This window comes from Acanthopagrus latus, chromosome 7 (genome assembly GCF_904848185.1).
Source record: "Acanthopagrus latus isolate v.2019 chromosome 7, fAcaLat1.1, whole genome shotgun sequence".
Taxonomy (NCBI): Eukaryota; Metazoa; Chordata; class Actinopteri; order Spariformes; family Sparidae; genus Acanthopagrus; species Acanthopagrus latus.
This window is the reverse complement of record NC_051045.1, coordinates 4717115-4743707: the sequence shown is the minus strand read 5'-3', so window position 1 is coordinate 4743707 and position 26593 is coordinate 4717115. Positions and strand designations below refer to the sequence as shown.

General features: G+C 42.6%; 2 protein-coding genes across 14 annotated transcripts; one reads left to right on the top strand and one right to left on the bottom strand.

Moving 5' to 3' along the window:
* Positions 1 to 438: 438 nt before the first annotated feature.
* Positions 439 to 19525, bottom strand: c1qtnf12 (C1q and TNF related 12). 9 transcript variants are annotated; one of them, XM_037103669.1, is made up of 10 exons: positions 19164 to 19357; positions 16082 to 18097; positions 5347 to 5451; positions 5139 to 5250; positions 4745 to 4929; positions 3358 to 3466; positions 3042 to 3135; positions 1777 to 1864; positions 1269 to 1347; positions 439 to 1174 (listed from the first exon to the last, which is right to left on the bottom strand). In XM_037103669.1, exons 2-9 carry the CDS (start codon positions 16262 to 16264, stop codon positions 1315 to 1317), a joined length of 909 nt encoding a protein of 302 aa, XP_036959564.1. In that variant the 5' UTR covers positions 16265 to 18097; positions 19164 to 19357; the 3' UTR covers positions 439 to 1174; positions 1269 to 1314. The 9 variants fall into 9 exon arrangements, with proteins under 9 accessions (XP_036959564.1, XP_036959558.1, XP_036959563.1 ...); XM_037103663.1 differs by lacking the exons at positions 1777 to 1864; positions 19164 to 19357 and adding an exon at positions 19392 to 19525; XM_037103668.1 differs by lacking the exon at positions 1777 to 1864 and having other exon boundaries at positions 16100 to 18097; positions 19164 to 19355.
* LOC119022603 (homeodomain-interacting protein kinase 1-like) lies at positions 19485 to 26120 on the top strand. 5 transcript variants are annotated; one of them, XM_037103654.1, is made up of 14 exons: positions 19485 to 19617; positions 20075 to 20282; positions 20586 to 20777; positions 20876 to 21057; positions 21192 to 21315; positions 21947 to 22057; positions 22221 to 22295; positions 22395 to 22711; positions 22830 to 23126; positions 23250 to 23540; positions 23664 to 23954; positions 24078 to 24368; positions 24482 to 24682; positions 24809 to 26117. In XM_037103654.1, the coding sequence occupies exons 2-14, from the start codon at positions 20091 to 20093 to the stop codon at positions 24981 to 24983; spliced, it is 2739 nt and encodes a 912-aa protein (XP_036959549.1). In that variant the 5' UTR covers positions 19485 to 19617; positions 20075 to 20090; the 3' UTR covers positions 24984 to 26117. The 5 variants fall into 5 exon arrangements, with proteins under 5 accessions (XP_036959549.1, XP_036959553.1, XP_036959554.1 ...); XM_037103655.1 differs by lacking the exon at positions 19485 to 19617 and adding an exon at positions 19645 to 19884 and having other exon boundaries at positions 24809 to 26120; XM_037103658.1 differs by lacking the exon at positions 24078 to 24368.
* Positions 26121 to 26593: the final 473 nt, after the last annotated feature.

Genomic DNA, 26593 nt, shown 5'->3' with positions numbered 1-26593 from the left:
CTATAGCAGTGATAACTGTTTGGATATAGAGCTGTTTAACACTTATTGTAATAAATAAACATCGCTCGTAGCAGCCTTAAGCACAAAGGTTCTTTGAGCTGAACATGCAGATGTTATCATGTTATCGTAGTTTAGCATGTTAGCATTTTAATACCAGTTACAGTTTTTCCTACGGGGGATATGAATCTGTTCGCCAAAGAGCTGTTGCAATATTTCGCTCGGAAACTGCAAATGCCGACCTCATTGTGAGGCGTACACAGAGAGATTAAAAGTCCGTCGATCACCAAAGTCAGTAATATTCATTCTCTCGGGACCATGAATGTCTGTGCAAAATGTCATGATAATCATACAGTTGTTCGGATATTTCGGTCACAAAATGCAGTAATATTTATCTCACAGAACATGTAATTAAATACGTTGGACATCACTTTTCTAAGGTGTTTTTGAGGCTGTATTCTGTTTATTGAGCATGTCTCAATTGTCCAGTGTACTCAGTCTATGTACCATATAACATATATAAATGTGAGATTTAATCCATGATAAAAAACAAAACAAAAACAACTATAGTTCATTAGAGTGTACATAAAAGATCAGGTAGACAAAAATATAAACAAAGTCAGCATACAGAAACACACACGTGTACTTTCTCATGTTCGTCCCCCCCCAAACATCTCTCCAGAGAACATTACAGACATTGATATTTGGTTTAACCGAAAAGGTCTTCAACATCCACGATAAACATACTGAAACAGACATATTCACTGCTTTATTTTCAGGTTATTTTATTGGTGAAGCGACAAGCGTCCAAGTTCATCGGGGAGGTGGGGGGGAGTGGCAGCGCACTGTGAAAAACAAACTCGGTCCTTGAGTTCTTCACACTGTCCTTTCACCGTCTGACAAGCGGTCAAGTCAATGTCAGCCTCGCTTCCTTCCTTCAAACCCCCCCCCCCCCTTGTGGTTTGCTACCATGTGGTGGTGCTCATAAGCAGTCCATTGGAAAAAAAATTTAAAAAAATAAAAAGATGAAAGCGGCGGCAGTGGACAGCTTGGATGATGACCCTGCTCGTGTGTGAGGCTATACGCCGAGCAGCATGCCCATAAAATCTGAACCGTTCTGTATTGTAATGGAGGCTCCTGCTGCGTTATCCACGAATATGGAAGTGTACTGTCCGGCCTGCAGAAAGAGAGAGAAAAAATAAAACAGTGATGAAGAAAATATTAAACAGATACAGATTCTTTATGTTTGTTCCACTTGGTGTGCTGCTCACCTGTAGCTCCAGCAGCCCCTGCACGCTGACGGTGAATATCTTGCTGTTACTTTCTAATCCAACAATCATCTCCAGTGAGCTGCAGCCAGAACAATACATGGGATAAGTCATGCGGTTTACAACAATGCATGATTCAAGATCTTATATAAAGGACGCATATTGTTTTCAGGTTTGTAATTTTATTTTGAGCTACTCCTACGATGCTTTAGAGCTCAAAATACCATCATATATATACGTATGTATTTGGCTTTTTTATATGGCTTTTCTTCATAGAACCAGCTCAAGAGATGACAGGAAACAGAGTGAGGTGCAGCAAAGGGCCCCAGGTCGGGACTTGAACCCAGGGCTGCTGTAGTGAGGACAAAGCCGCTCGACCAACTGAGCTAAACGGCGTATGAAAGTATTCCCCTAAATGTTGCATCGAAGTGAGAAAAACACCCGTATCGTCCCTCTTAACTCTCAACAGAATAAGACAACAAGAATACTCATAATAATAAAAGTGACAAACTTTTTCTTTCACTGCTCGGTTCTTTCCAAGTCTGCAGAGATGGTTGTAACATCGCTGCGGGCTAACCACACAGCGAGAGCACTGGCTCCTGTTAAGTGGAAAATGCTACATTTTTATGGCAAATCAATCATGTTTGTCTTCACTCCAACTGCCATCACAATGAGCCTCATTTCACATTCTCTGCATTTTCATGTGTGGGAGGGCGAGACTGGCTGGGGCTTTGGCTCAGAAAAACACAAGAGCCAAGGACTCTTTTGGGTTAGGTAACCCATCATAATGATATTATTTATACGTTCCCCTCATTGTACCAAGCTCGAAGAGGGAGGCTGCGGAGCGCTACACAAGTCCAGGAGAGACTTGAGGGAGCAATCCGTTTCATTCTTTATGTAAATAGAAATTTTGAAATATTGGAAAGAGCCGTTCCCAACTGGATGTGTGATTTTTCGACCATGTGGAACGGCCGTATTACTCTATTATCTGTTCTCACACATCCCAAACAAGGGCATTTTTCACTGCCGCGCTGCAGAATATAACAGGCAGCCCGAAGTGTCAAAGGTGAGTCTATAAAGATTAGTCAGGCGACAGGGACGAGGGCTCTAAGTGAGAGGACATTTCCCTTTTAAAGACTGCTCTGCTTTTTATACAGGAAATGCCACACTGGTTCCACACAAAGTGTAACAGACAAAACCTTTAACAGCTCATAAATTCTGGTGAACGTCGAGGTAGCATTAAACACCAGTAAAATATCCCTGTTACACGGGGAAAGTAAACAAATTTATCAAAACGAAAATGTGGAGAATGCACGGTGCGGTTTTGCAGTCGGATTAATTACTTCCCACGATCAATTTTATTTACTTTTATTGGCGATAGGTGGTGTAACTGAACAGCATGTGTCAGGGCCATAACAAATGAAAACCACATGGATACAACTGAAGTAGAAACAGGAGTGTTAAGAAGAGTATGTTTGATTTGGATTCAGGGAAAGAGTTCTCCAGCACATTTGACAATGAGTGTGTTTACATGTGAACTTGTATTCTGGTTATTATCAGGTTTATTAAGTGTCCCGGTTATGTGTTTTGCTCGTAGGAACCTGAATAAATCCTGGAGTACAACTTGTAACCTTAACCAGGCTTCTGAATGAACTATAGTGGTGCAGAACATCAAGACAAAAATGTACTTTATCAGAATCGTGGATACTGTTGGATTCATATATACGTCGATATAAAAGGCTCATGTAAACGTACTCAGTGGTTAAGAATACCTACGTGTATCTGTGGCAGAGTGACTCAATGCAGATCAGCACCCGGACGTTATCCCTGGCCTTGAGCTGACTTTTGCTCCTCTTTACCTCATTGTGGTCTGTAAAGAAAGAAGAAGAATGTCCACAATCACATGAAGATACTTGTTCACGCTAGCTTAGCATTTGTAGGCTAACTAAATATGGCAGGCCTGCTTGCTAACTTACAGTTAGCAAACGGTTATTAACACCTAGCCTACAAGGATGTTAAGGACTGTATCTTGACACCCAAGCCCTTAGAATATGTACTTTAATACCCTATATAAGAGGGTAAATTAGCCTACCAATGTGGACATTAGCAGAGAACTGGTAGATCCCAGTGATTGGAGCTGTGAACCTCCCAGTAGACTGGTCCATTCCAGTCCCTCTGAGGAAGGCTCCTTTAGCTGGTGGCTGTGAGGAAAAAAAAAAAGAAGGAAAAAACGTAATTATTATGTTCACAATATGCATCAGCTCCCTCCTCTATGGAAGCTCAAAGCTACAGCTCAGCTGCAGAACGGTGTGCAGATGTTCAGTATGTTGCTCAAGGGAACGCAAGCTTAAAATACACCAACATTTAAAATAATGAAATACATAATTAATTTATGTTTCCTGGCGAGTTTTGCTTTGTAAAACTTTGTGCCCCCATCTGAAATGTAGTTCTGTTGATCAACTGTTAAGGGCACACTGAGCCAAAATGGAGGAAGCTATCTACATAGCTAGCTTAGCTGTGTGACATCATCCACTTTAACCTAAAGTTCTTCATGGAAAAAAAAGAATAACACTTATTTTTAGTCACCGTACAAAAACATCTTAGCGACTGATACAGCTTAACTTGTCCGCTATGTGACAATTAGGGGGATAAGTTTGCTAGCTGAAAGCACTTTTCACCTTAAGAACTTCTGTAGGCTACGAAAATGAAAGCGATGTGCAATCCTGCGAACAAAATGTCGAAAAAGTCAGTACCGAAAAAGTAGAGAGAACCTCTAAGATTTGTAACTGATTAGCGCAAGCTGGGCGAGCTAGCATGTTACCTGTTACCTCGCCAGCTACTCCTGAGAGTTGTCACCGTGTCACAAAGCTTATTCTATTAAATTCTTCATGAAGACAAAACTCTCTTGCTTTAAGGCCCCTAAAGACCTGGATTCTGCATAAACGTGTAAAACATCCAGGGTAACATGCCCATTCTAACATAGTGCTGTGTTAGCACGTTAAACAGCGAAGCTTAATCCTCTCTCCTGCAGCCTTGTCAGCCCATCCCAACAGGGCATAGTTCTTCCACTACAGCATGCCGTTTCAAACAGTGTCTATTTCTGTCCTCTCCACACTTTATTCCAAGTCAGAGACAGAGTGCCTTTTGTATGCCGCCCAGAGAGTGATGTGTAGAATTGAAAAAGTCGATATTTTTTGACCAGCGAGCCAGTCTGAGTCTCAGAGTGGCACTGCATGCTTTTCCCAGTGCCAGTTACCAGCGAGGGGATGATCCTCTCATAATTCCCCCACATGCAAACTAAGCAATGATTACCAAACACTCGCTCTTTCAAACACGGTTAAGACAGAGAAGCAAATGGGTCAGAATAGAGCGTGTAACCATGCAGAGGAGGATTAGCCAAAACTGGTCTTTTTCAGCCATGCACAGGGAGCGTAGCTGAACCAGTCCATAAACATTTACTCGGTTTCAAACAAACATACCGTCTGAAAGTTCTGGAGCTCCACCAGCGTCTTCTTGTCGACCACCACGGGTCCCTTGAGCTTGCAGTGGAAAGCCTCCTCTATTCGTCGGTAGGAGGTCATCCCCTCCAGGGTGAGGAGAGCCGTCGGTAGCTGGCTGGGGCTGGTTTGTCTGTCCAGTGCTGCTGATCTCCTCTCTGTAGCCTCTGACGGAAAAACACCTCCAGGTCAGAACAGTGCGGAACATTCAGACTAGTCCTCCATGGTGATATGACGAAACACCAGAAATGTGGTGGACATAAAAATTGCGCAAACGCTCATCTGGTTTTAGTCTGCAAGTTTTCTGAAACAACAACCTTGTAGCCCGAAGAGAAGCTGAAATGTATCTGGGGTGAAAAAATGAACACTGTCCCACCTTTAATCATCTCTTTGAACTCCTGGAGAAGAACTTCCTGGGTCACTTCAGCTCCTGGAGAGCCAGGAGGTCCCTGTGGGCCAGGAGGACCTGGAGGACCGGGTGGGCCCGGCTGGTGGGAGGAAAGAAGTACATAGTATTGTCATGCTTCAAATTGGATGAAAAAAGTAATTGTTTGGAAAACTGCGAGTCAATCTACTGGGTTTACCAAGGGTCGCTTGCGCTTGCGACACTTCCCAGGGAAGTTCCCGACAGGTCTTTTGACGAAGTCCATCCATGATCCCAGCGGATCCACTCTCTGGTTCTCAGAAATCTGCAGAGACACAGAAAAAGAACATTTTCCCACATTAGTTATTCGGCTAATTCGACTATAAATCAATAGAAAAAAAAGTGGACTTCAAGACATTCAAATCAATGATGTGGTGAGGTGATGGCGAGCTGTAAGACAACTCAATAAAGATCACATTTCATACACAGCGGGGTCCAAAGCTCTCTCGTTTACTAAAATAAATGAGGACAAAATGCACGTAAACATCCACGAAAAACCGGGTTCATAACACAGGACAGATGAAGACTTTTCCCCTGAAGCCACCACACGCTCAATAATAACAGCCTTTTAGAAAAGTGCTATTAGCCAGATTAATCATATATTTTATTCTTTAAATATTTCCCCCGCAAATTGGGCATAATGCAAAGGAAGCTAAATCCAATGAGTCATTATTTTTTCCTTTAAAACCTTCACTGGAAAATCTTGCCCTAAGATACAATTAAATGGTGCCAGACACCAAGGAAGGTCACACGGGGAAACCTCTCTTCTGTCTGTCTGTCTCTCGCTTTTACTCGCCATCCTCCTCCGAAAAAAAAAGGCTTCACCTTTAATGCTTATTTGTTCATGCTGTGTAATTCACTCAGGTGCCACGTCGGGTCTTATTTGCCCAATAAGCTCAGATGAATGTAAACAAACTCTCGTCGAGTGATTTTTTTTCTTCTTTTTTTTTTTTTCTTGCACATGAAAAATTTCCATGAGCAGTCTGGTGAAAAATGAGTCTGCCTGTGTATGTGTGATGTAGATTCTGTGGATTGCAGACCTCAATTACTGCCGTTCATAACAACATGTCAAAATGGCCGACACTTTCTCCCCCCCCACACCCAAAAGGCAAACCAGTGTTGTTTTTTTTTATTAATGCCACTTGTTTGAGGGAACGTAATGACGGAAAGTGTCATAAACAAGATAACAAATGTATATACAGTGTGTACGCCAGGGGTTGAGTTATGATTTAAGGTAGTTAGTTAGTTTCCTAACTGTGTGTATACACTCGATGGGCTTATCTGAAATAACTCCTTCGTAATAAATAACATGTATAGGAGACTGGGATCTGCTCGGGAGATAAGAAACCACACTTCCAAGAAGTTTCTCTGGAAGCAACATATTTATGATACAACTGACGTGTTTTTCATTCTCGTACGAAGGCCGAATGAATTCCAATTACAGAAAAAGCTTGAATCTTACACTCGAAAACCCCTCGCCAAATGTCACGCGCCTTCAGTCGAGATAGAAGAGGAGATAAAGACGAGCCGCGGAGGTGAGCTGCCTGAAATGGAATTTGTTTAGGTTTGGCAGCGAGACACGGATCACTTATCTGCAAAACCAACATGCCCCCTTTCTTCACTGTCAAAAGACCTGTCTCTGGTTTCAACGCAACAAAGTGAGTCCTTGTTTGTCTTTTAGATATAGAGGAATAAAAAATTGTTTTTCATACGTGGGATTTGCAACAGTCTTCCCCCTCTCTCCTCTCTCTCTCTCGCTCTCTGTGACTTTCTCTTCCCTGTGACAGCAGACAAAATAAACAACTTAACAGGCGCTGCGCCGGCTGCATGTTGAATCGCTCTGTGTTTTTGTTGTGATTCTGAGGTTTGGAGGGAGATAAAAGACGGGCTGATCTGGTCAAGACAGGAACACTTTTTCACTGCTCGATACTGTTTCCATAAGTCTTGAGAGCCTGTTGGGTAAACTGCTTTTTCCACTGCCGTGTACATTTTTCATTGACATCCTAATTATGTCAGAGTTATGGGAATAGTTTGAGCGTTTTGGGGAAATACTTTGGTGAACACAACACTGACACATCACCATCTTTTAAAGTGTGTTATTTGAAGAAATGGACAAAAATCCAAAGTAGCTCCGAACCTCTAGGGGGCAGCACAGCCGCTAACCTCAGCTCAGTATACTCTTGGTGTAGCTGTCTTTGGCTGTAGCAACTAGCTGTGTCAGTAAGTTAGCTGCAGTGCTAAGTGACCCAATTAGCTGACGAGAGTTTGCAGTGGGGTTCAGGACAGGTGACACAGTACAGAGACTGTGCCTCATGAGTGTTGGACAAGAAGACACACAATTCAGCAAAAGGAAATGGAGAGGCATGAAACGACCGAGGACCAAGAGAAAGTCGGTGTCAGCAGAGGATGAAAACAACGTGCATCTCACTCTTTAAATTGAGGATTTATTTCGACCAAACCAGAGGTGACTGACAAACCAAGACTGTTTTGTTGAGCTTTATATTGTTTTATTTTGAGTTCAGACAGTGCAGTGTTTTGTTTTGTATTTCTGTTAAGAAAAGAAAATCGGTGTAAAAATACTTAATTTCTTGACATTTTGTGATACAAAGTTACAAGACAGGATGGGCCAGGGCTAGCTAGTTAGCACTGACATCTCTGCAACACAGTGCATAGATTTTTTTTAGATCTGTTCTGTTGTTTCTTCTGTTGCTAATGTTATTTGAATTTTTGAAAGTTTTAAACTAAAATTCTTGCCATTTCTTACAAATTGCCCCTTTAAGGTAGGATATGGCACACTGAGTGGCAGTTTCTTTTCACACATCCTGCAGTTACAGAGCTACATTATTGTTCAGTCCATTATTCACTCCATTTTAGCTCTGTTTTTGGTCTCCACCACCTGAGGACGGAAATATCTGACTCTTTAGTTGCTAATTGGTGTTAAAAGCATCGTTTAAGATTATTTGCTTTCTTGCCAATAGATTGAATAGAACATTGATGCCACTTATTTCTGTCCATTTAATACGTAGCTACAGCTAGTTAACGCCGTTGGCTTGGCAAATTTGGCTAGCTTTTTCCAGTTTCTATGCAACACAAAGCTATTTGCCTGCAGCTGTTTGAGTGTAATTTCCACAGGAATTAATTGTAAAACTTTGAATCATCACCTCACCAGAAGACACACACCCACTTATGAGAGCCAGTGGACACTAAGTCAAGAAAAAGGTCACAGTTTCACATTTTCTTTCTGTGCTCATATCAGTGTCGTAGATCACTGTCTTAGTGTTCCAGAGATATGAAGCAGTGTGAGTTGGCCCACACATGTGACTTATAATTATACATCTTAGCCATTCCCTACATAATAATAAAAAAGACTGCATATCATTGCCAGGAAATCAGTCGTACTTTTTATCCTCTTTAACACACGTCATTGTAATTAAGCCATTAAAACCTGCCCTCGAGGATTTTCTGTGCTCAAGGAAGAAAGGCTGTGACCAAGGTAATTATTACCTTCATTTCTGAACTGAAAAAAATGACAGCAGATCATTGTATAAATAATTTAATGATCAGTTTACCTAATGCTCAAATCTTTCCATCGAACAGAGTTTTTTTTTTTATTTTATTTTGGGCATCTGCATGGACAGAACATCAGGTAACACTGGAGTGACAGACCTTGCCAATAAAAAAAAATCTGATTCATTGTGTGCAGGTGAGTCTGCGTCTCGACCCTGAACATCAAAGACTGCACACATGCAGACGTGAAAACCATATTGCTTGATGACACAGAAAAACCTGTCAGGGGCGTTCAGCCTCTCGCTCGCTGCTGCTATTGACTGCGGCGTAAAGTAAACTATGGATTCCTTGGCGCGGCTCTGTATCAGCACGTACAACTTGTGAACAAAGTGGGGAGGGAGCGGATCCAGGTATCAGTCTGAGAGCTGATGAAGAACACCCGGGCTCTGGCTTTGATCAGTGCTGATGTGTGAGTGGCCTCGTCTGTCAGCAGGTGTGAGCGCACGCCTTAACCAGCACGGAGAGAATGTGTCAGGTATTCTGTCTGAAGGTAAGAAACTTTAAATCTTCTAGACAATGTTTATCCTCACTGATGGGGCTTTAAATCATGACACTCTCAGGCGGGGGTCTATAAAAAAGGGATGCATTGTGTCCACGTATTCAAGTCCAAGGAAGCACAAGTGGAAACGCAACGATGTTTAGCGTGCTTAAAGTAGAAAAAGTAGTAAAGTAGTAAAAGTGTACATTGTTGTGAGATTGTTTACTGTTGTAGGTGTAAACGATTAGGTCAAGACAGTACAAATTAGTTGTTGTTAACTTCAGCTTATCTTAGTTAAGCATAAGGACTCGAAACAGGTGGGAAACAGCTAGCTCGGCTTTGTCAAACGGTTCCTCAGTCCTCTAAACTGTTGCCAGGCAACCAGCAAAGACTCCAGGAAGTTGCTGCATGCTGCCAAGAAATATTCCCCCTTAACGCTGTGATAGTAACACTTTAGATTCTGTGCAAGTTAAAGGTCCGGTGTGTAGGATTTACTGGTCTCTAGCACAACCAACTAAATACCCCTCGTCTCAGCCTCCTCTACGATGGCAGCCAAAAACGAGAGAGGCCCTCTCTAGAGTCAGAGATTGGTTTGTCCATTCTGGGCTACTGTAGAGACATAGTGGTGCAACATGGTGGATTTCGCAATGGGAGAAGACCTGTGTAGATAAAAAAAAAAGTTGGTTTGTCAGCAGGATTGCACAAAAACTACTGGATGGATTCCTATGAAACTTGAATGGAAGATGAGTCTCAGCCCAGAATGGACCTCATTAAGTTTCGGAGCAGATCCTGGATTTTTTTCCCTCTTTACCTTGACATTGTTTTTTGCAAGTATATCTCAATGATCTTAGTGATCAGCATAATTAGGTGGCTGGTATCTTTGAATGAGTCAATGTGATGCAAATCTAGTGGATTTGAATATGCTTTATTTGAGATCAGATTAGGCTTGATTTGAATTCAAAGGGATTGTTGGGACTCGGCGGAGGTTTACACTCTACTGAGTGATAATACTAGTTATGAACATTATATTACATTTCTGCTCCAAAATCCTACAAACTGAGCCCTAAGGCAAACCAGACATAAAACATTAATCAGCTAGCTTTAAAGGTGCTGCCATTAGACAGAGCCAGACAAACTATATCCCCATTTTCAGGCTTAGAGCTAAGCTAAGCTAACAGGCTGCTAGCCGTAGCCTTAAATTAAACAGACAGATATGAGAGTGGTGTCAGTATTCTCATTAAACTCTCTGTAACAAAGCCAGTAAGAATGTTTTTCCAAAATGTCCCAAAAACTTCTTTATATGCTGTGAGATAGGTTTCCAAGCTGGGGGTCTGGCCCGGCTAAAGGGTCACAAGATAAATTTGAGGGGTCATGAGATGATTAATGGGGTAGAGAAAAGAAAAAACAAAGCTCTGCAGCAGAAATGTGTTTTAATGCTCTGGACCTCTCTCTTATATTGCTTTGTTATGAAATAGTTTTACCTCTTTTGGCCTTGAATGGTTATTAAAATCAAACCCTGGACCTGCTAACGACTCATGGACATCTGAAACACGCCAAGGCACCCGATTACTTTTTTTTATTGGGGGTCACGAGCCAAAGGTTGTGAACACTGCTTAACAATGTACTGTAATTTAGATACTTATTACATGTATTTTATGTAAAATGCTAATCTGAAAACCAAGTGTACCTGCCAGTAAGGTGAAAAGAACTGCCTTTGACATGTAGAGGAGTTAAAGTACACAGTCGCATGAAGTAATGTACAAATGCCTCAAACCTGGACTTAAAAACAGCATTTGAGTAAATATACTTAGTTACGCTCCATCATGGATCGTGCCTAGTACCCATGGCACACAATGAAAGTGTTTCTATTATGAGTTCTGAGCTTTTGGATCAATAAGTGAATCAGTTGTAATCATTGTTGATCCTTCACAGAAGCTTCGGGAGATTTTATTACCTAAAAAAGAAAGTTGGGTTTGGGTCTGGATGAATAATGCTTCTATGTGCTCTGCTCTAAGTGTGTTTGTCATGTAGTTTTGGGAAAATTAGGTTGAATTTATTTGAAGCAATAAAACGGGAAAATATTTCCCCGGGGCAGCGTGCCACCAAAAACACAAACACAACTGTTAAAACATGTCTCTGGGGCCGCAACCAGATCCTGAAACTCTACTCCATCGGCAGGCAGCTCCTGAATTCTTCCACCAGTTGAACTTATCTTGTTTTCTTTTGTTGCGCTATCTGCTCCTCTACCTGTTCGCACACACGAGACGACATGAAACTTTTAGCTGCTGAAAAAAAAAAAAAAAAAATGTTGCACAGGCAGGTTTAAGGTTCGACAGGATGATGGAGAGCTTTCTATAATCCCTTGTTTTCACATCTCCGTACTGCTCCCTGTGCAGTCATCCATGCATGGGTGGACGGGCCCGACGCTGGGCCGATCCCTCCCCGGGAGGCAGGGATCCCCGGGCTGTGTGGGACGAAGGGGATCCTGGTAACCTGCGTGCGTCCTAGTCGTCATGCATCCACCCCCGTGTTCCTCGCCGCTGCACTTCACAGACACAGATTGCCTTGAGGATTTATCGCCGACGAGCTAAATACAGTTAGGCATGCAATGTTGACTTTGTTCTCTGCTGACTGTGTTATTACTCAATTGGCAACCACACCGTGTGCAAAACACAATTACTCTATCACACCATGAGGATGCTGCTATTAGTTCAACAACACCGTTTGGAAGTGTAAATGAAACACGGTTATTATATAATGATACAGTCGAACATGCTTCTTATAATGTGGCCTGATTTTTAACGCCGCTGTTGTCCCAACAAAGGTGTGTATGCACTTATTATGTGTGAGAGAAAGTGAATAAATTTATGTTTATGCTTGAGAAATCATCTCGACTTCCTCTAGCTGCATGAAAGGCAGTTCGAGTCGAAAGAAAACCCTGAGCGATGTGTCACATCTGTTTTGTGGAGGAATTATAGCTTTGAAATTGGAGTGAGTGCTCATTTTCCCTGTGGTAGGTAAAACGAGCTGTTGAAAAGCAGCAGTGATCCCGATCCATCTCAGGTAAACAGGTTCGCCCCGTGGTGTGACTGCAGGCACCTCATTTCAGGTAAGGAGTCATTAGATCCTCCTCCTTTTTATACGACTAATTTGTGGCTCTCCGATGTGTTACATAACTGCACAGTGAAATGGGTTCATTTTGCAGTTGTTTGTCCCAGCCCTGAAAACTGCAAACTCTGGTACATCGTGCACATTTTGATAAATGACGGATGCCAAAAAGATGAAGTTATTTTGAAATTAACGGTTTGACATTTTGGGAAAAAATGCTCATTCGCTTCCTTTGCCAAGAGTTGGAGGAGAACTCCACAACATGACTCTGGTGTCTGTGCTGCAACTATGATGATGCTAGCAGCAGACAGTTAGCTTAGCTTAGCATAAAAAAAAGGAAGGAAACAGCTGGCCAGACTGTGTCTAAAGGTAACAAATCCACCTACCAGCACCTCTAAAGCTCACGTAAACTAAAGATGCATCATTCTTTTCTACAAAATAGAAAATACATATGTGAAGCTTGTTAGCATAGCTTAGCATAAAGACAAGCAACAGGGTGGAAAGAGCTACCCTGGCTCTATCCCAAATAAAAGAAGCGTTATATAAAGTTAACTTATGCACCAGAAAGACGGCTTAAGCAAACAATAACTGTTGACAAACAAAAAAATGCTTTATAAAGCATTTACTAAGCAGGTGTGATGTTTTATAAACATCACATGCAACTTCATAATCTTCATGACTGCATATTATAAAGCGCATCACATGTGCAGATCAGAAAACTGTTTCAAAAACAAAATGAAATGTGTTATTTTGACTCGTCAGCACTCGTCAGCTGTTTCACAGACCAATAAACTGTTGAGTGCAGCAATAATTCTGATATCGTGGTTTCGGGAACATGACCAGCACGTGATGAGAATCAGTCAAGATTAAGGGATTTTCTATAAATCTGGCATCAATCTGAAGCTATTGTAAGTGAAACAAATCCAAATAAAACAGCTCCCTCCGTGTGTGTGCGGTGAAAACTCATCGCTGAGCCGTTTATTTTACGCTCAGATTTAAAGATGTAATGACAAGACTGTTTATGATTTGTCTCTTTCTCGCTTTCTTTTAGATGAAACGTTCTTGGATGTCCGGCGTGTTGGAGGCAGAGTTACACAGACGATGGCTCATTCACACCTCCAGCAGCGTATGAAAGGTGTGAGCTCTCACAGGGGAGCGCTGCTTCCTGTGGGACTCGATCTCGTCTCTTACACATAGGTCGATCCAAACGGTCCCACACACTGCCGCATTAATCATCACTGGGGATGAGAGAGAGGAAACAAAAAACCCTCGCCTCGGGCTAAACCCAGCCATTACTCAACACGCCAGGCGTGATGTTTGACTTGACTCCCTCAATTACAGCCATCACAGATCCCTCGCTGCTCTCATCGTGACAGATTCCTCTCATCTTCAGAGTGGAGGGCAATAAGACTTTACACACATGCACCCTCGACGCTTTCCCTCTAAAAAAAAAAAAAAAAAAGCGTGATGATTCAAACAGATCGCAGTCGTTTGAAATGCACTCGGTCTCATTAAAAAAATTCCACTCGCAGCACAACTCCACACCTCACTATTGTGATCACTTTCAAAATGGAAAATCTCCCGAGGAATGCAGTGTACAACTGCACGCTGCCAACAGCCCACACACGGGATTGGTCAGATAGAAAAAGCGAATGCCATCACAAGAACTGTTTCCACTGTTTCCACTGGGCACAAGGGAAAAACATGTAAATGTGGAGTGTAAATGTTTGGCTTGTTAGAGAACACAGATTTCTTGCCAAGGCGTCTCCAATGGACATGTTGTTTTTCTCTTGGACCTAACAGATGCGTAATAGGATAAACTTACAAACTACCAAGAAAAAAAGAAAAATGAAACCACTTTTCAGCGTGTGTGGCATTTTCTTCTTCTTCTTCTTCCTCTCTTGAGCAGAAAACCTGGATTGGGTGGCACCAAACAAATGCGACCTTGAGTACAACCACTTCCACGGATGTCAAGCTTAAAGCTCAGGTTCTCGTCAGAGGTGACAATGTTTGGCAAAGACGCTATCTGGCATAACACTGCGTCTTAAGAGTGATTATGTCATTACCCTCTGATTGTGGGAGATGAGATGAAAAGAATGTTAGAGAGGGAGGCACAGGGGGCTAATCCTCACCGAGGTGTTCTCTTTCAGGACCCTTTCTATGGGGCTTTGTGAGGGGCTTACACGGCATGCTGCCCCAGTTTTCGGGGCCGCACCGCCCCTATCGGATGTCCCAGACACAGCGGAGTCAGACTAGGCCTGTGAATGACAGAATCAATGGGCTGGGAACAACATCGCCATAGGTCTTTAAATATCTGCCCACCTAACTTTCCCAGGAGTTACATCATGGCAGCGGGCCTGTGAGGGACCTCGGGGAGAAACAGTGTTTGTGAAGACACCCGGCTCCCTGTGGGCCCCCGGCGGAGGAGTGAAAACCCAGCGGGGTGCAATCTGCAGCGGACCTGAGGGTTGACACAAGGTCATCCTTCATAGCCTCTGCTTTTACAGGGCAAACCAAGTCAAATAAACACAACCGCCAGGCCGCAACCACCTACAATGTGTTCTTAAAGATACAAAGGAGACCTCACTGCTTGGTGGCGGTGGAAAAGGCGGTGAAGGTTGGGATTCCAGAGGCCGGGTTGCTGGTTTTGAGCTGGAGGCTGGTATATAGGGCAGTGAGAGTTATATGAGAATGCCAACATAATGGGTGGGCTGAAAGCAAAACAAATAGCCTGTTGGAAAACCCTCGCAAATATGCAACACCAGCAATAAACCAATAAATAACAGAGTCAAGGGCCAACCGTTGCTCCTGAAGATGGAATTGCACCACTGTAATGCAGTTTTCATGGAGGAGCTTTCAGTCACAGATGACTGTTTTTTTGTTTTTCTGCTTTCTGCACAAAATTCTCTCAAGCTGAATTATTTTTAAGACCTTGTGTTCATCACTTAACATCCTGCTGCAGGGATGAACCTGACATATTAAACTCCTCTGCTTGGGATGGGCAGTAAAAACACTTTACAGTAAGTTGATCCTGCGTTCATTATCGGGATAGTCGTGAACATCCTCCCATGAATCACTGGTGTACGGTCCTGATTTATTTATAGTTGCCTAAGGCTGCTCAATTAGATGTGTGTAAATATGATGGATTCCAGACCAAAATTCAACAGAGAGATGGAGTTACCACAATCTTAATGATTTATGGTTACAAACTCAAGATTCTTTGACTGTGATTTCTTTCTGTGAGGCCATAAAAATGTGTTTCCTCACTAAATATAAGCTAAAAGTGACTTTTAGTGCAATTTTAGTTCATATTTTAAAGTTTTTTTGTTCTTTTTTTACAAATACTTTAACAGGATAATGCTGTGAAACGTGACACGACCGCTTCACACTATCCTCACGCCTGTTCTCTCTGCATGCCGATTCGTTCTCATAGGCTGGAAAATTGGTGGCAGACACCCGCAGCGTGCACTAATTGATGCATTGATCAGCCTTTAGATGTCCGCATTCCTCGCATACCTCCGAAGTCATCCATTTAGGGTTTCACACATTTCGGTCTGTCTCCCTGTCTGAGGCTTGACCTGGAGGGGCACACCTGTCCTGTCTTAGCTTTTACCTTCACTCGTCCCGTATATATTGTCTTACACATCTGCAGGTTGACCTCAAACTTTAAACTGCACGATTGTTTTTCTACATGCAATATCGTCACAAATATAACAAACTTCAGGAGAGATTTTGTCACTACCTTGATGCTTCCACCGACCTCTTCGCTGTTGGAGAGCGTGGTGTTGAAGGTCTCTGTGTGTTGTGGTGGGATGGCCTCCTTTGGCCTCTTTCTCTCCTTCTTGGCTTCCACCCCGTCCAGGAGGACACACTGAGTCCAAAACACTGCAGCCACCACCGCCAGAGGCCCGGCCCCACACCACATCTTCACACTATTTGACAATCAGAACCCAAGAGTCCCTGAGGGAAAAAAAACAAACAACAAAAAAAAAACAAAAAAACGCCTAGGACAGAAAGCTTGAGGATGCCCACGAGGCTCACAAAAACACAAAAGTCCCAACGGGGGGCAGAAGGAGACCAGAGGAATGCAGCTTCAGGGACTCCCCGTCCAAGAAGAGACTGTCAGACTGACTGCTGCCGCCGTTGCTCCCCTTCTTGATGAGCTCTCAGCCAGCACAACGTTGCAGGGGCACTGTTAACTCTAGCCAGAGAAGCCAGGAGGCTTACTCAACTATGAAATGTGTCAAGCAGAATGGTCCAAGGGAATGACAGATCGGCGCAGATCTGACAGCAAATAAACCCATTAGTGAGATTTTTCACGCTTTCTGCTCTGTTGGGGGGTGAGGTGTGGAGGAGGAGGAGGAGGAGGAGGAGGAGGAGGAGGAGGGGGTGTACAGGGGGCAAAAGAAGAGGCAGAGAGGAGGGGCGTCAGAAGATGAGGGTGGGCTGCCGGGGAGGGGGGCTGAGAGATGGAGGGCAATATTCTCCTTTTCCCCCCTCAGCTCTCTCCTGCTGCTTCTCACACTGAGCAGTGGATCCAGTCTCCAGCAGGGATGTCGCTGGTGTGAGAGCGCTGCAGGATCCAAAGTCTGGATCAAAAGAAGCAGTTCAGTGTTCAAAACCAGGAGATGGATGAGGTCCGGCTTCTGATCCTTCTTGTCTCCTTACAGCATAAGTTTCTTCCTCAGCACTTATTCACGAAATGTAAAACTCTGCAGTTGGCAGTGTCAGCCCAGGTGCTTCCCCCGCAAGTCCGAGGCCACGTGCGAGTCTCACGTCAGAGAGCGTTGATTTGTCTGGCGGCAGCTTCCCTCTTCTGTCGGCTCTCCGTTGTCCCTCTGGTCTCAGTTGCTCCTTTTGCTCTGACTGAGCTTACAGGAGGGCTCACAGTGGAGTTTTATCATCACCCTTTTTTCTCCCTCCCGCTTTCTCTTCACTCCCCCCTCCTCCCTGTCTGTCTGTGTGTGTCTCTCTCTCTCTCTCTCTCTCACTGTTTCTCCTCTCCCCTTGCCTCTATTGGCAACCCAACCAGCTTATTTCAGCTCTGTTTTATCTCATAGATGAAATGCTCGGGCTGAAGAGGTTCTTTGGCAGACGACTTGCGTTGTTTGTGTGCGCGATGTGTGCAACTGTCTGAGAGTGTCTGTCATTTTGGCTCGGGATTAGCCTCCACTACCCAAAGCCTCGTGTTTAGATCCAAAGAAGTATAAAAATGTGCTTTTATTATTTTTTTTTAAAAGGCATTATCTTGTGTAATCTGTTGCTTGAAAACCAGCCAAAGAATCCTGTCTGCGTCGCACACTGCAGCACAAGTCCTGTTTGTTTTATCAAGTGTTGATGTTCAGCAAAATGTCCAACTTATCCTGAAGCTCTATTAGAAACAGATTTAAAAGTAATGCATATATTTCAAGTAGTGTAAATTGCAGGTTTCAGAAGGCTAAATAACACACAGCTGTTGTCCAGAATGACTTCAGTCCTCTCATGCTCTTATTAGGATAAATAACATGTTAGCTCTTGAGTGCCCACAAGATTTTTTTTTTTTTCAACTTCACAAACTTTTCTGCTCCACTTGGTGTTATTAGATTTTAACACATTGCCACCCAGAGGCAGCAGCCTGCAGTGCAAAACAGCTGACAGTTCCCTCTCCAACATGGCTCCGTGCTGCTGCCGTCCCAGTTCCTGTATCTGCTGACAGCAGCCGGCAGCGTCAAGTTCTGCTGAGGGAACCAGAACCAAAAAGGGGAAGTCGGGCCATCGCCTGCAAAATAAAAGAGAGAAAGTCAAACTCACTGTGTTGAATGAAAACATGAAAAACATTGAAGGTCATTCTACAATGTGTCTTATCTCATGGATGCTTCTATAGCTTATGTGTGTTTTGTAACATTAGCTAACTTTTAGCTTATCCTATTCGCCTAATTCACCATTATCCATTACTAAGGCTGCTATTTGCCATTTCACTATGTATCCATTTTGTGTCGCTGCCCTATTTAAACCAGGTAACTGTTAATTCATTACTTTAACCTGTGTCACCTGTAAATCCATTATTTTTAGCAAGGTTAACAGCTTCAACTAGCCTCCATTCACAACTTGTTTTGAACCATTTATCAGCTACTTTTAGCTGTTTCACCCATTTACTATCTATCTGTTACTTTAACAATCTGTTGACCATTTATCCAGTACTTATTAGCTATATTTTGAACATTTAATCATTACTTTCAGTCGTTTTTAGACCATTTAAACATTGCTTTTAGAGCTAACTGTCACAACTACTCTAACTACTTTTTTACAACATTTTAACCATTTATCCCGTTTATCTTCTTTTAGCTAACTTTCTAGACCACTTATCCTACTTTAACCCAGGCTAACTGTTCCACCTACATTTATGTCTTTTCCCAGTCTTAAATCGTCACATCCCTGATCTAGTGCATTTAATTCTGATAAATTGTGAACACAGAGCTGGATTAACTGGACTGATTGTCTTGGGTAGACTAAAACACATTTTGATTTCTATTTAACAAACCAAATTGCTTTCAGTGGCACTTGATTATTATTTATAAACACTGAGCGTATCTCCTTATATTTTGGTATTTTATGCAATTGATTCGTCATGTACTTTCAAGATAAGTATATCTTACATTGAATGTGTTTGTGATTTATTTTATTTCTATTTTAAACAGTAATTAAAGTCGGCAGCTCTTTGCTCCCCTCACTGTGACAGAAATTTGAATAAGGTTTATTTCTTGCTTCGGTTATGCCCCTTGTGATGACATACATATCTTCTTTACCACCTTATTATTATTATTATTATTATTATTATTATTTACAGCCGGCTGCAGAGGTGTCAGCATCTCAGAGGCTGAGCATGGATCTAAAGATCCAGTTTAATTAATGCATACTTAAATAATCGCCCAATAAAACAACATGTCAACCTATAGAAACACAACACTGGTTATATCTTGTAGGATCCTCCATAAAAAAACAAACTATTCTCTTCAAGTTCAACTTTTGTTATTGTTCCGTCTATCTCAGCTCATGCAACATTCCGTGTTTACCTTTAAAATTAAGGCTGATATTGGAACACTTGCTGCTGCTTTTTTAAAATTCATACGCTTCCGTTTGACATCAAAGGAAGTTTTAGAATTGCTGCACCACACGGTTTAAAGTAGATCTGGGAGACGTTTCCTGCGAGTAGTTGGACAAGTCACATCCTTCAAGTTAGCGGATAATTTCAACCATCGATCCAAAGAAGACGACTGTCGATCTAGAACCGTGATACCGGTAAGTTACTGCTTCTCACTCTGTCAGAGCTCCTGTTATCCTGTCATTTACAACCAGAGTTGGAAAGAAGAGAGAAATTACCAACATTAAGATCTTTTAGTCAGTTACTGAAGCCACCGACTGTTTCTAGTATATTTTTCTGCATTCAAAGCTCAAAAAGAGGATCAAGTGTTAATATAAAGTTCACCAAATCGCTGCTTAGATTTAACAACTTGATGCTGAACATTAACAGTCACAGTTTTGATAAGAGCTCAACAAGACAGTCAGGTAAACACTGAATTGTGGAACATGACATAGATACACGATCGTCGATGTAACCATCCAATTTAGTGTTTTTTTCATGCTATGTGTGTGACCGGATGGAAAATATAGCAGATCTGAAAACGCTGTCATGATCCTTTAAAGGATACAAGCATTTAATTTCTGCCTTGTCTTGTTTTCACCCGTTTTGTTTCAGCTTTGTGAGAAGAAAAATGGGTCAGGGAAGCTCCTCTCCTGACACGAGCGTAGACAAACACTCATACTGGTCACATCTCCCCAAGAAATATAAATTTGTGGACATTCTGGGAGAAGGCAGCTATGGAAAGGTCCTGAGATGCCAGTTGAAGGAATCTAAATGTTTGGTGGCTGTAAAGATCCCCAAACAGTTCCAAAATGACCAGGAGGTTAGTCAGTTTGTTACAGTTTGATGTTTCTTTTCACAGCTGTAAAAAAGATTGTATCGTCCGCGGTGTAGTCAGTGCCTAGAACTCGCAGTCAGTTATACATATTGTGTAATCATAAGTGCAAAAAAGTGCAATTCCCTTTTTGTCAGTGCTGTTGATAAGTTGATAAGTTACAAGATACAGCTATTGACAAATGTTTAACACTACTATCTGTTGTGAAGTTGAAGTGTCACAGGCATCATTATTTCCCACCATCTTTCTCTAAACAACCAATCTTATAACAAACTTGTCGTGTGTCCTCAGGCCTCCATGCTGAAAAAGTTGATGAAGCACAAGTTCGACCAACACAATATCGTCAAGTTTCACGATTCATTCAACACCGTGTTTGGAAAGGCGATGGTGTTTGAGACTCTGGATATGAACTTACTTCAGTACATTTCAAGTTTCAGGCGTCTCCCTATGAAGCTGAGTGAAGTCAGAACCATAGTCAGACAGGTACGTATACAGTGACCTCAGCCATATAGAAAGCAAAACAATGATCGGTTTAAATAGTGGCAGTTCTCTGAATTGTATTACTTGCCTTGTACTTGCAGGTAGCCACAGCATTGAATGCACTGAAGAGCATCGGGATAATCCACGGTGATTTAAAACTAAACAACATAATGCTGGTGGATCACGTTCGAAAACCCCTAGAACTCAAGGTGATAGACTTCGGACTGGCCATGAAAACATCAAAAGTGAAGCAGGGCAAGCAAGTGCAGATTCTCTCCTATAGGTAAGGTCTCGAGCTACAGTGGTACTGGAGTGAGGTAGTAGTTTACCATCTTTTCCTATGAATAAAAGCAGCTGTGTGCTTCATATTAATTTGTTTCTTGCATGTGTTGACTTGCATTCTTTTTCCACTTTCAGGGCCCCAGAAGTTATTTTGGGCCTACCACTGTCTGAGGCCATTGACATGTGGGCACTGGGCAATATGATGTTCAGTCTAGTCACTGGAGGGATGTTTCACGCCCCAAACTGTGAATATGATGCTGTAAGTCATGTACTATAGTGACTATCTAAGCTTGCTGCCGCCCCTGCTACTAAGAGATTGAGTTGGCTATGTCCTCTACCTTCAAATCCAGCCTCAGTTCTTGACGTGAGGGGTTTAGCTGGCAGCTTTCTTGTCTTTTTTCGCTTGCACTTTTTGTTTTAATTTGTTCTTCGTTTATAGCCTACAAACACGGAATCATTTAAACCTAACTAAGTAACCGGAAGTCATCAAATAAATGTGGTTAAATGTACATGATAGCAGAAAAAGGAAATTCTCATTTATAATACCTCAAAATTGTACTTAAGTATAGTGCTTCATTAAATTGTACTTAGTCACATCACTGGTTATTCTAAATCTGGACATTTAGACTTCATTTTTAATGCAAATGTATACCCCTTTTAAATATTGTTCATCAGTCTCCACGATTACCAATAATCAGTAATCAGCCCCGAAAACACACATCAGTTGATCCTGTTACCATCAGTTTTATTGCCACCCCAAGGAATTCAGAATTAACAGAAAACTAAATTAGGACAGATAAAATAGGGATGGAAATAAATTATGCACCCATTGTGTTAGGGTTAGGGTAGTCCTTTGTTCAAACTGATTAAAAACTGTATTTTATCTCCAGATCAACGTCATTGTTAAATCTATTGGTCAGCCGGCGGACCATCTTCTTGAAAATGGGATATACACAGCGCAGTATTTCACCAAAACTGTCAGCAACACCTGGAGGATCAAGGTACCCCCCAAAAAAACCCTCTGTTACTTTTTCAAAAGTTATTTCATCTTAGCTAGGCATTCCTCTAATTATGATAACGTGTTAACATTTCATGACATTTAACAGTTATTCAGTTAGATTTATTAAGAATACATGCATGATGTAATATCGACCTTTCTTTTAGACCCAGGAGGAGTATTTTGGACCAAAACAAAAGTACCACCATGTGAATATCAGGACTCTGGATGATTGGAAATCAGTAAGTACTAAGTAACATATATTCTGACTTGAGTGTATTTTCATGTAACACAATGATGACTTGACTAGTCATGGATTTGACCATTGTTTCCATAACTAGATGGGGAACAATACTGACTCTGTAGAGCGAGACCAATGTTTTGAGCTACTGGAAGCCATGCTGAAACCGGATCCGAATGAGAGGATCACTCCTAGTGAAGTCCTCAAACATCCATTCATTACCAGTAGCTTCAACAGCAATGATGCTTCAGGATCTGCACAAAAGAAGCCATCCATCTGTCCTCAGCGGGAAGAAAAGGAAAAAGTAGTCCCAACTGATACATTCCACAGAACTTGTGCTTCAGGATATGTTCAAAAGAGGCAATCCGTCCATCTTCCGTTACCTCAGTGGAGCACACCATCAGACACTGACTCTTGGTAAGATGACTTCCTCTGGTCCTAAAGCTTCTCCCTCAGGTTCTAGGGAGTCATTTCTTTGAAAATGTCAAAACAAAAACTGATATATTAACCTCATTCTTTGTGTGTGTGTGTTTAGTATGATATTTAATTTTGGGACCAACTCGCCCAAACCCTTGCCTCAACCATCACCTTCTATATGTGAGTCCTTGAACTGTGAGCCTCCTGACACTGCTGTGATGGCAGATGCCATCAACAACATTCAACCAGACCACCAAAGTCCACCTCCTACAGTCCACCCGTCAGATGTGATAACGGTTCATCCTGCAGCAGGCCTGGGCAGCCAGGATCACCACAGGTTACTTTGCAAAATCAAGGTTGGACCTGCGTCACCTGAGAACACAACGGAACTGGAAGATGAGGAGAATTCAGTTAGGTAAGATGTCTTCTTCTGGTCCTAAAACTTCTCCCTCAGGTTCAAGGGAGTCATATCTTTTAAGATGTCAAGACAAAAATTGGTATGTTGACCCCATTATTTGTGTGTGTGTACGGTTTCTAGAAGGATTTTTTATATCGGGAACATCTCACCCAGAAGTCAACCATCACCTTCTATATGTGAGTCCTTCAACTGTGAGCCTCTTGACACTGCTGTGATGGCAGATGCCAACAGCAACATTCAACCAGACCACCAAAGTCCACCTCCTACAGTCCACCCGTCAGATGTGATAACGGTTCATCCTGCAGCAGGCCTGGGCAGCCAGGATCACCACAGGTTACTTTGCAAAATCAAGGTTGGACCTGCGTCACCTGAGAACACAACGGAACTGGAAGATGAGGAGAATTCAGTTAGGTAAGATGTCTTCTTCTGGTCCTAAATCTTCTCCCTCAGGTTCAAAGGAGTCATATCTTTTAAGATGTCAAGACAAAAATTGGTATGTTGACCCCATTATTTGTGTGTGTGTACGGTTTCTAGAAGGATTTTTTATATCGGGAACATCTCACCCAGAAGTCAACCATCACCTTCTATATGTGAGTCCTTCAACTGTGAGCCTCTTGACACTGCTGTGATGGCAGATGCCAACAGCAACATTCAACCAGACCACCAAAGTCCACCTCCTACAGTCCACCCGTCAGATGTGATAACGGTTCATCCTGCAGCAGGCCTGGGCAGCCAGGATCACCACAGGTTACTTTGCAAAATCAAGGTTGGACCTGCGTCACCTGAGAACACAACGGAACTGGAAGATGAGGAGAATTCAGTTAGGTAAGATGTCTTCTTCTGGTCCTAAATCTTCTCCCTCAGGTTCAAGGGAGTCATATCTTTTAAGATGTCAAGACAAAAATTGGTATGTTGACCCCATTATTTGTGTGTGTGTACGGTTTCTAGAAGGATTTTTTATATCGGGAACATCTCACCAAGAAGTCAACCATCACCTTCTATATGTGAGTCCTTCAACTGTGAGCCTCTTGACACTGCTGTGATGGCAGATGCGAACAGCAACATTCAACCAAACCAACAAAGTCCAGATCCTACAGTCCAACCATCAAGTGTGATAATGGTTCATCCTGCAGCAGGCCTGGGCAGCCAGGATCACCACAGGTTACTTTGCAAAATCAAGGTTGGACCTGCGTCACCTGAGAACACAACGGAACTGGAAGATGAGGAGGGTCCAGTTAGGTAAGATGTCTTCTTCTGATCCTAAAACTTCTCCCTCAGGTTCAAGGGAGTCATATTTTTTAAGATGTCATGGAAATACAGGTACATTAACTTGACTGTGTGTTTGTGTTTAGTTTGGAGACTCAGAAGGACAAGATGGCAAGAACTCAACCCTCAACTTCTACAAAGGAGTTCTTTAACTCTGAGCTTCCTGCCACTGCCCTGAACACTGCCAACATCCAGCCAGACTGCCAAGGGTCACTTCGCAAGATCAAGGTTTTACCTGCGGCACCTGAGAACACATCGGAATTGGAAGATGAGGAGGGTCCAGTTAGGTAAGATGACATGAAACTGATTTTCTTAGACACAGTAGGAAATGGTTCAGTTTGTCAAGGTTGGGAGCAGATTTGAGAGTCTGTTTATCGCTGTGTGAAGTTTACACTATGTGGTTGTGTGTTTAGTTTGCAGGCTGGGCTTGACCCGATATCAGAGTCCACAGTGAAAGTTAAAGAGAGTGATGAGATGGAGACCAAGGAGAAGAAGAAGAAGAGGAAGAAGAACCGAGTCCAACGCGTCTTTGCTTGGATGAGGAAGACCTTCTCCTGTCTCTCGTGCAATAGGAACGTGATGGGGTGAAGCTCTGGGGAGGGTTTTTTGAGCATCTGGAGATGTGGACACCACATCTCCAGATGTGTGACCACAAGAGGAGCAGCAGCATACTGGGAGAAAGGCAGAGAGGCTGGTGTGTTTACCCGCAAAACTACAGCTCTAATACAGTTTGAGTCAATCATAGAAAACACAACCAACGTCCATGTGGAGTTTGCATGTTCTCCACGTGACTCAGTGGGTTTCCTCCGGGTGCTCCGGTTTCTTCCCACATTCCAAAGACATGCCGCTCGGGTAAATTTGGACACTCTAAATTGTAAAATGAAAGTCCAAAAAAAATATATATATTGGTTGTGTTCTCTACTGCATATCACCACTGACTGTATCAATGGCCATATTATGGGTGCACCCACGGTGGCTCGGTGGTTAGCACTGTGGCCTCTCAGCAGAAGGTCCTGTCTTTGAATCAGGGCCCTCTTCCTGTCTGTGTAGAGTTCACATTCGTGACTCAGTGGGTTTCCTCCGGGTGCTCCGGTTTCTTCCCACATTCCAAAGACATGCAGCTCTGATAATTCTGTTTCTCGGTGTATTTGAGCTGTAGTTTTGTGGGTTAACACACCATCCTCTTCAGCCTCTCTCCCAGTATTAGACAGCTGATAACAGGCACGTGGCCATGGGTCCTATTGATATCCCTTTCTCTTGTTGTCCAGCAGTCTGTGATCCTGGTAGACTGCTGGACAACAAGAGAAAAGGGAGATGTGCCTGTTCTCAGCTGTCTTCCTGTGTCTGCTGTCCCCGATCTGTGGACAGCCGGCCGGTCTGCCCTTACAAGCCCGGAGACACTCCTGCAGTGAAGAGCGTCTCTGGGCTTCAGGATCTCCAGATGTGTGACCCCAAGAGGTGCAGCAGCATACCAGGAGAAAGGCCAATGGCCAAATCATGTGTGCACGGTGGCTCCGTGGTTAGCACTGTGGCCTCGCAGCAGAAGGTCCTGGCTTTGAATCCGGTCACTCTTCCTGTCTGTGTGGAGTTTGCATGTTCTCTCCGTGACTCAGTGGGTTTCCTCCGGGCACTCCGGTTTCTTCCCACATTCCAAAAACATGCCGCTTGGGTAAATTGGAAAAAATGAGATGTAATCAGGAAATAAAAAAAATTAATTGAAAACTGTCTCATGAGATGTATTAAGCAATATGTTAATTTAAATACCCACAAATCAATTTAAATATGTTAACTGTTTATAATTGCAAAGTAAGGATACCACTTTTTTATTCCATAACAGCTTCAAAATATAATATTGATGGTTCAGTGTCTTGTAATAAGGTGAATGGTGTCTCAGCGCCCCATCACTTGTTTCCTCACTATGTAACTTCAGTGAGAGGGCAGGATCACAGTATTTCATAAAAGTTTACATACAACATAACACATAACACTGTTCTGACGTAATGAGTTTTGTTTGTTGTTAGTCCTTACATCACATCCTTCAAATTGTAACAGACCTGGAATTTGTATTTATGACAGTGGTGTTGCACTCAGAAACTGTGGCAGGCAAAAAATCACACAAAATGCCAATTATTACACAATGTTGCTGTAAAGATAATAAGAAATAAGAAATAAAAAAATATGGGCACTGTAAGTGTAAC